This window comes from Solea solea, chromosome 14 (assembly GCF_958295425.1).
Source record: "Solea solea chromosome 14, fSolSol10.1, whole genome shotgun sequence".
Classification (NCBI taxonomy): Eukaryota; Metazoa; Chordata; class Actinopteri; order Pleuronectiformes; family Soleidae; genus Solea; species Solea solea.
In genome coordinates, this window is record NC_081147.1 from 26,771,248 (window position 1) to 26,780,503 (window position 9,256).

General features: G+C 41.2%; 2 protein-coding genes across 4 annotated transcripts in view; one reads left to right on the forward strand and one right to left on the reverse strand.

Annotated features, from left to right (window-relative positions):
- The first annotated feature begins 809 nt into the window (after window positions 1-809).
- nkx1.2lb (NK1 transcription factor related 2-like,b) lies at window positions 810-5,678 on the forward strand. Its single transcript, XM_058650070.1, has 3 exons — window positions 810-1,414; window positions 3,543-3,762; window positions 4,963-5,678. Exons 1-3 carry the CDS (start codon window positions 1,088-1,090, stop codon window positions 5,676-5,678), a joined length of 1,263 nt encoding a protein of 420 aa, XP_058506053.1. The 5' UTR covers window positions 810-1,087.
- A 2,606-nt stretch (window positions 5,679-8,284) lies between these two features.
- The window catches only part of uvssa (UV-stimulated scaffold protein A), a 27,472-nt gene continuing 26,500 nt past the window's right edge, over window positions 8,285-9,256 (reverse strand). For all 3 annotated transcript variants that reach the window (XM_058650066.1, XM_058650067.1, XM_058650068.1), the window contains exon 15: window positions 8,285-8,504. In XM_058650066.1, coding sequence (XP_058506049.1) covers window positions 8,411-8,504 — 94 coding nt within the window. In that variant the 3' untranslated portion in view covers window positions 8,285-8,410. The remainder of the gene's footprint in view (window positions 8,505-9,256) is intronic.

The window sequence follows — 9,256 nt, forward strand, 5'->3', positions numbered from 1 at the left end:
GTGAGTGTGTGTGTGTGCGCGCGCGCGCGCGCGACCCCGAGATAATAGCCTATTAGTGCAAGTGGGATTAATTTGTAGCCAATTACAACACGCGGAGGTGAATAGGAATGCATAAATAAGAAGGGACACGCGCGCGCCCGCACGCGAGTGTGAACGAGAGTGAGTGAGAGAGAGTGTGAGAGAGAGAGAGAGAGAGTGAGAGAGAGAGAGGAATGGGGGATAAAACCAAAAAAGGAGGTGAGAGTGGCACGAGCTAAAGGAGAAAAGGGGGTTCACTTAACTAATGGAGAGAGAGAGAGAGAGAGAGAGTGTGTGTGTGTGTGTGTGTGTGTGTGTGTGTGTTTAACCATTAGAGACAGATCAGCGTCCCGCCTTCAACTCCCGTCAGGCTTCCACAGAACGCGCGCGCACTCTCCGCTGAGCAGATTTAGCGCGCGGCGGCTGGAGGTCGGGACGCTGAGCGCAGTTTTTTTTTTTACACGTGTGTGTGTGGAAGTGCTTGTAATATAGTGTGTGAGTGTGACCGCGGGATACCGGAGCCGTACAGGACACACACACACACACACACACTCACACACTCAGTCTGAGTGTGACCGCAGTGGTGGACGCGGAGGATGAAGCGACAGAGACGCAGAGAAGAAGAAGAAAGTTTGACGGGAGCGCGTCCCGCAGCCTGACCCGCTTCAGCCCCGCAGCCTGACCCGCTTCAGCCCCGCAGCCTGACCCGCTTCAGTCCCGCAGCCTGACCCGCATCAGTCCCGCAGCCTGACCCGCATCAGTCCCGCAGCCTGACCCGCAGCCTGACCCGCTTCAGTCCCGCAGCCTGACCCGCATCAGTCCCGCAGCCTGACCCGCTTCAGTCCCGCGTGTGTTCACACTGTCAGGGATGGAAAAGTTGAGCGTGGATCAGCTGCTTGTGGATGTTGGTTCTCACGTGAGCGTCATGTTGTCTCTGTAAATCGCTCCAGACGGAATCTTCTTCTTCTTCTTCTTCTTCTTCTTCTTCTTTTTGTTTTTGTTTTTCGTTCTCTTCGCTCCTCCTGCTTTAATCCGGATTCTCAATTTATGGGAAAAGCAGAGTAAAGTGATGAGCCGGGACAGAGCGGTACCGGGGCCCGGGGTAGACGGCGTCCAGGCCGTGATAAACCGGGACAGAGCCATTGCGGGGCCCGTGGCGGACGCGGTCCTCCAGCCCGTGATGAGCCGGGACAGAGCGATGATCCCGGCCCCGGAGAGCGGGGACGGGATCCAGACCGTGGTGGGTCCGGACAGCGCGGACATTCTGGACGGAGTCGCGTCCGGAGAGAAGCAGCGGCTCTTCTCCAACTCAGTGGCCGGAGGCAGAGACGTTCAGGCCGGGGAGAACCACTCTGAAGCACCGCCGACCAACCCGGTGTTAGCGCCGCCGCCGCAGGTAGATGCGTGTGTCCATGACAACGTTAATGTTTTCTGTTCACTTAAGACAAATGAGAGCAGGTGAATGAGTGAATGTGACGCAGACAGGAAGTAAAAGCTGTCAAATTAAAAGGAAACGTGATGAAAAAGTAGCAAAAAAAAACTGTTTGGTTTTTTTTAAGTCAAAGAAATTAGTTTAGATTCATTTTATTGATTATTTTAAAAATAGATGAATCACAGCAGTGAAACCATTCAAGTGTCTCTGATTGTTGCAGTTTTAAGACTTTATGTTTGTTTTAATTATACACTCATGCTGATGATGATGATGATGATGATGTAAAAACGTCTCGCGACCCTGCGGTGATTTACTGTTGTCCGTAAACGAGGCCTTAAAACTGAGACACGAGAGAAAATGATCAGAAACAAATGAAACAAAGATCAGTTTGAATGTTTCCATGGAAACTCAGACTTCTCTTCTTTTTCTGCTCGCAATAAAAACGAAAATACAACGAAATAAATCGTAAAATGTTATCATTTCTAAATACTTTGGCGACAATAAAAATGGATGTATTAAATAAGTGGAGGCGCGCAGATTAAATGAAACATGGCGCAGATTAAAAGATTAAAATGATAAAAACGTGCTTATTCCACATTTATTTTTATTTCTCTTATCACAAATCGGTCCGCGCGCGCGCGCGCGCCCTCGGATTATGGTCAAACGGGATTATATAGTATGAATTACACGGGATTATTGGTGTCCTGACACGCGCTGCACACACAAAGTGGCCTCGTTAATGAATGAGTGATCGTGATCGAGGCCCACGAGTGGAGCTGACCGCGCCACCTTTTATCTGCTTATTACGCACACGCACGCACCCACGCGCGCACACACACGCAGTAAATAAATGTGACCGTGAGTCACGCGGCAGCATCAGGGTCAACTCTCTCCTGATTATTTTGGGTGGAAAACATGAATGAATGAATGAATGAATGTTAAAACACAAACACGAGCGCGTGCTCGTTTTAAAGATCTATCAAAAACAATATTTCCTCTCGCCTCTCACACACCCACAGTGCACGTGTGTGTGTGTGTGTGTGTGTGTGTGTGTCTAAATAAAGTGGACCTGATTGGTTTTGTGGTCACATATTGGATTATGGGAAATGCGTGTGATCGATGTTGCACTTTTATAAATTCACTGTGTTTTATTGTCTGTGATGTGATGACGTCTGTGATGTCTGTGATGTGATGACACCACTGTTATAAAAAAGCTGCACACACTCATCCAGATTCTTATTAATGTTATTGTTATTATTATTAATACTATTATTATTATTATTTTATACCGTCGTTGTTGCAGCATTCCAGTATAAAAACAGTGGCATGTGTTCATAGTGGATATATGATAATAATTATTTTAGCTAACGTTTGATTTAAAATATAATTTATCCTCCATAATAATTGACATATATAATGTAAGATTCGTGTCAAATATTGTAAACTAATGTATCATAAATGAAAATATTGATAAAACATATATGACGTCTAACATATAAATGTTTTATTATTACGTCTTCGACTTTTGATTAAAATAATACAAATAAATGTTATTATTAAGTTAAATAGTTAACTTGTAATATATTACCCACTTTTATTGTAATTATTGTTGTTGTTGTTCCACAGTAATATATAATATATAAAGAGTGGCAGCAAACATTCTAATTGAATATGATAATATTAATAATAATGTGAGGATCATTTATATTATAAATCGACATTAGTGTTGTTGTTGTTCCACAGTGATATTAAGAGTGGCAGCAAATATTCAAATTGAATATAATATTTATTATAATAATAATGAAAGGATAAATTACATTATAATCAATATTATTAGGATATCAGGACCATATTGTAATTGTTGTTGCATAGTAATAAAGTAGCAAATATTCTAACTGAATATAGAAATTAAATTAAATAATAGTAAAAATATATTATAAATCAACGTTAAATAATAATTTTAAAAAAAAGCATTAATAAATATGAGTTGGTCAGAAATGAAAGTGATGATGGTGCACGTGCTCCACAGGTGCGCGCGCTTGTGTGTGTGTGTGTGTGTGTGTATGTGTAATGACGCTGTGTTGTTTGTCAGGGCCCCACCGGGCACCGGACCACCTCCTTCTCTGTGCTCGACATCCTGGACCCCAACAAGTTCACGAGCAACCGGCGGCCGCATCAGCAGCAGCAGCACGTGTCTCTCCGCGCTGAGCGCGAGATGTACGGAGCCGAGAACCGGAGAGGAGGCGCGGGCGAGCGCGAGGCCAGCCTGGAGTCCAGTAAAGGATGCTACGGTGCCGAGGAATACGCGAGCAGTAAGTTTAACTCTGCTCTGTGACCTGTGACCTCTCACCTAACACGACATGAGTGGTTTTTATTTTATTTTATTTTTGAAATATTAATGCGTGTTTTTAATGTCAGCTGAAAGTTGTCTCGTGACAAATCCGTTTAGTGACGTGTGTTCCGCGGGAAAACAGAAAACACGCTGATAAATGGAGAGAGGCGGGAGCTGCGCGCGCGTGTGCGCGTGATCAGTATTATTGATCTGAGAATATTTGTGTGTGTGTGTGTTCATTCTTCACTTTCTTTATATTTCATTTCTCTTCATTTCTCTGAGGTTTGTCCAAATCATTCATTCTTAAAAACTTTTTTACTAAATCAGACACAAAAAGTCGAGCTTCAATATCAGATGAAACATAATTAAATACACGGACAGGAGAATATTTGTTTAGATAAAGAGGAAAAAAAACAAATTAATTTAATTTAGTGTAAAATGAAAAATGTTCCTCACATTTTCCAAAATAAAGATCCTGTACTTCTTGTGTGATACGATCATGATCATCATCTCAGTGAGAATAAATCACTGTGTGTGTGTGTGTGTGTTGACATTCTCAAACTAAAAACACTAAAAGACGTCAGTCATTTAAATATAATTTAATCACATCACTAAAATAACGAGCTGATAAATGTGATTTTACTGACGTTTTTCTTTGAATTCAAACTTTTCTGGTTCACATTTCACTGATGATAGAGAATGATATTTAGTTTATTAAGTCACCGTTAATAGTTCAGGATTTGGTTTTATAGTATTTATATTTATTATACAGTATTATTATGTATTACATTTTGATCCCAGTTTTAATGATCATCAATCAATCAAGTTTTTATTTTAAATAAACTAACAGATGAGGACTCAGCTCCTCATTTTCCACTGTGATTTTAAATATTTTTAAAAGTTTTTTTTTCATAAAACAATTTTAAAAGAATGAGTTATTGTGTGTTTGTTTGTCGTGTACATGACTAAAGTATGATCGACAGTAACTTCATTTCAACATAAGTGAATTTACAAATGTATTTAAACTGTGAGAGTGTGAGGTCAAAGGTGAATTCACTCCTTCACTCACCTGCAGTGTTGTTGAGGCCGACACAGCAGCACGTAGTGGTCATTAGAGGAAGTGCAGCTCCACACACACACAGGCCTCCGTGACTCAGTGACTGTGTTTGTGTTTTTCCAGAAGAAGTCTTCTCGTACAGAAGTCCAGATGAAGAAGACTACCACAGACCCGGGACCCCGGACTCCGAGGCCCCTGACGGCCCCTACAGCAGCGAGGAGAGCAGCTCGGCCTTGACCAGCAGCGGTGAGAGAGAACAGCACAGTCACCTGGACTCGTCCAGAGACACCAAGAGTCCAGGAGCAGGTTCTACAGGTCAGATCAACGGCAGCCAGAGCAACGGAGGCCAAACCAAGGCCAAGAGGAAGCGCTCAGGCTCAGACTCCAAGTCAGGGAAGCCCCGCAGAGCCCGGACTGCCTTCACCTACGAGCAGCTGGTGGCGCTGGAGAACAAGTTCAAGTCCACACGTTATCTGTCAGTGTGTGAGCGGCTCAACCTGGCCCTGTCGCTCTCCCTCACCGAGACCCAGGTCAAGATCTGGTTCCAGAACCGCCGCACCAAGTGGAAGAAACAGAACCCTGGCGCCGACACGTCCGCCCCCACAGGAGGAGGAGCAGGGGGAGGGGGAGGAGGGGGAGGCCTCGGGGGTCTCAGTCCCCTCAGTCCGTCACCGCCGGTCAGCGGACACCTGGCCATGCACGCGGGTTACAGCGGACACCATCACCCCACCAGCAGCCTGGTGCAGCTGCCTTTCCTCACCGCCAGCCACGTCCTGTCACCCTTCATGCTGGGGACGCAGAGCTACGCTGGCCCCGCCTTCTACAGCACACACCTGTGAACACACACACACAGAGATACAGACAGACAGACACACACACAAACAGACACACACACACACACACAGATATAGACACAGACAGACAGACACACAGACAGATACAGACACACACACACAGACATAGACAGACAGACACAGAGACACACAGACACACACATAGACAGATATAGACAGACAGACACACACACAGACAGACACAGACACACACATAGACATAGACAGACAGACACACAGACAGATACAGACAGACACACACAGACAGACTCTGCTCCTGTTTTTACGAGCAACATTTGGAGGTTTTACTTTGAGTGGATTATTTTGATAGAATGTGGATAAATCTGTACATAAATCTATGTTCTAGCTCTGAATTCTTCTGAATGCCCCTTTAAACCATGTAATAGATTAATAGCTGAGTTCTTTGTTTTGAATAATAATAATAATAATAATAAAAAAATCTGTATGAACACTGAATGTTTATTTATGATAAGGAATGGCTTGATCTATCGTCGTGTAACTCCAGCTGTGGTGTTTTCATTTCAACTCTTTCTCTTATTTATTGACTTTGTTGACACTTTACAAAAAAACCTTGGATGTAATTGAATCCTCAGCTCAACATGATATTGTCTTTGATATTAAAAGAATGACAATTAAACACCAAAAACACACAGTCCCAGTGACATTATTTCACTGATGATAGGGCGGTGCATGGTGGTGCAGTGGATCAGCTCAGGGATTTCATCAGAAACATTAACATCAATGACACTTTCCTGCAATATGAAGTGTCTGTTCATCAGCTCATTTTGCAATGAATACATACTGAATATTATGGATGAACAATATTATTATTATATTATCAGCACCATAGCAGAAAAGGTGATGAAACTGTTCATCAGCTGCAAATGTGTTAATGTCACTACAGAAGAGACCCAAGCACCTTCAAGCACTTTCAAGCACCTCCAAGCACTTTCAAGCACTTTCAAGCACCTCCAAGCCAAAAGTCCAATATCATGCATCTCTACTGATTACAAGCCCTCATACTAGAGGTCGACCCATTTAAAGGTGTTTCTATGTAAATCAGAACAGCTGATGGACGAGAATTGATGCCAATTAGTTTTGGGTCCATAAATGTTTTCTCTCAGTCAGCAGCGATGAGACAACACTGATGATGGTCTGCACTGCTGTCAATCATAGAGCGTAAAAACTGCCATCAACTAAATATTACATACATGATCATTAAAAACAAACAATAATGACGTTTATCAAGTTTCTGAATTCAAAAATGTTGTAATGATTATAAGCTGATTAATATATGATAATAACCAGGGTCACAATCATCTGCATATTAACAGTAAAGTGCTGCTGTTGAACTCCACCGTCTCTCTAAAGCGTCTCTTCATCTCAAAGTTGACATTTTGGTCGTCATGGTTCAACGTCACAGTCCTGCCACGCCCCTCTCTCTCTCTCTCTCTCACATGTCATCTGTGTGGTCTCTCTCTCACACACTTTCTTAGTCAGTATGTTTACATCATGTAAGAATAGAATAATCAGTTGGTCCAACTTATATTTTTAAAATACATGAAAGTCAGAGTGAAATTGTTCATCTGTGCATGTTTCACACTTCTTATCCAGACTTTGTCTTTGAAAGAAAAACTCAGAGGAAGAAGTCGACGACAGAGAGATCACAGAGAATAGTTTGGACTGAGGAGAATCAAATTCTCCCTCTCACAGCCTGAACAATAGGTAATAAATGGCATAAAGACGTTGTGTGGACAGGATTTGACCTGCAGCTTTTTTCAGAGTGTTCATTTATACGAGCTATTTTCCTGGGGAAAGTGGGAAATCATTCACAAAAGTGACTTCATGTTCTATTTAACTGATTGGAAGTAGGCCCTTTTTTCCGTAGACTTCGTTTCAAACAGTCGCCCCCTGGTGGCTATTGTGTAAAGTTTTACTTCTGGATTGGTTACCTTGAGAGAAGCAGAAGTCTGTGGAACCAGCTCACTGCTCTGAGACGCTGCGTGATACTGACGAGCTGAATATCGCCACCTAGTGTCGCGGAGGTTGACACACATTCTGTGCTCATGCTTGTTTACAATAGGAGATACAACCGTGGATCAACATAGGCAGTAATGCAGTCACAGTTCTAAATATCACATAGAAGTCAGAATTAATAAAGTTATCTTTAGCTTCCTTTTCTGTGCAACACAGCAGTTCAAACACGATACATTTCAAAGTAAAGCACACAATAACAAATTAAGATTCATAATTAGTTTTTCAGTCTTGGCAGCTGAGCAGTTTGTTTTTGTTTAAGACAGAACGTGTAGATATAGTGAGGATAGATTCAATTAAACAACAACAAACAATTCAACTATTCATGTCTTACCTGCAGCATTAAGAAGAGTTCTGTCTCTTTCTCTTCTTTCACTACTGAACAGAACCAGAACCTCAAACACATCTCAAATCACTCTGATGAACCTGAATACAAATATGAAAGTGCATCCATTTATGAACGATCACATGTACTGGCTGTGATTTATCAGTTATGCTGATGACAGTGCAGGCAGAGAGCAGAGCACTCAGAGAATTCAAGTAGAAAACAGCAGAAATTCAGACAAAGTTGTATTTGGCAGCTTATTAAAGGAGTCACTGTTGTAAATAGGGTCCTGTTCTGATCTGATGATCACATTTACATTCATTTACATACATATCCAGGGTTACAAAATGGCTGCCGCTCAGTTGAGGGCATAGTTGAACTGGTTGGAGAACTTTTCGTGTTTTCTTCCGTCAGCTTTACTCAACACCTGAGCCACTCTGCGCATGGAGCTTCTGCAGAGAACAGACACACATCAATAATAATGAATACAAATGTTAACACCACTTCATTCTGTATTCTGTCTCGTTCCAGGCTCCAGTCCAGCAGGTGGTGCTAATGCACATCTTCTCTGGTTTAACCACCACAGATAAACACCAAAGAACAACTTAGTTAACGTTTCAGCTCAGTCTGTGATCAGTCAATGCTAAATGACCGCATTTGCATTTATATACACTCTTTATATTCTTATAGACTCTTTATATTCTTATAGACTCTTTATATCTACAAAGACTCTTTATAGACTCTTTATATTCTTATAGACTCTTTATACTTACTAAGACTCTTTATAGACTCTTTATATTGTTATAGACTCTGTATATTCTTATAGACTCTTTATAGACTCTTTATATCTACATACACTCTTTATATTTATACAGACTCTTTATATTTATATAGACTCTTTACATTCTTATAGACTCTTTATATTTATATAGACTCTTTATATTCTTATAGACTCTTTATATTTATACAGACTCTTTATATTTATATAGACTCTTTACATTTTATAGACTCTTTATATTTATATACTCTTTATATTCTTATAGACTCTTTATATTTATAGACTCTATATTCTTATAGACTCTTTATATTTATATAGACTCTGTATATTTATATAGACTCTTTATATTGTTATAGATTCTGTATATTTATATAGACTCTTTATATTTATATAGACTGTATATTTATATAGACTCTTTATATTGTT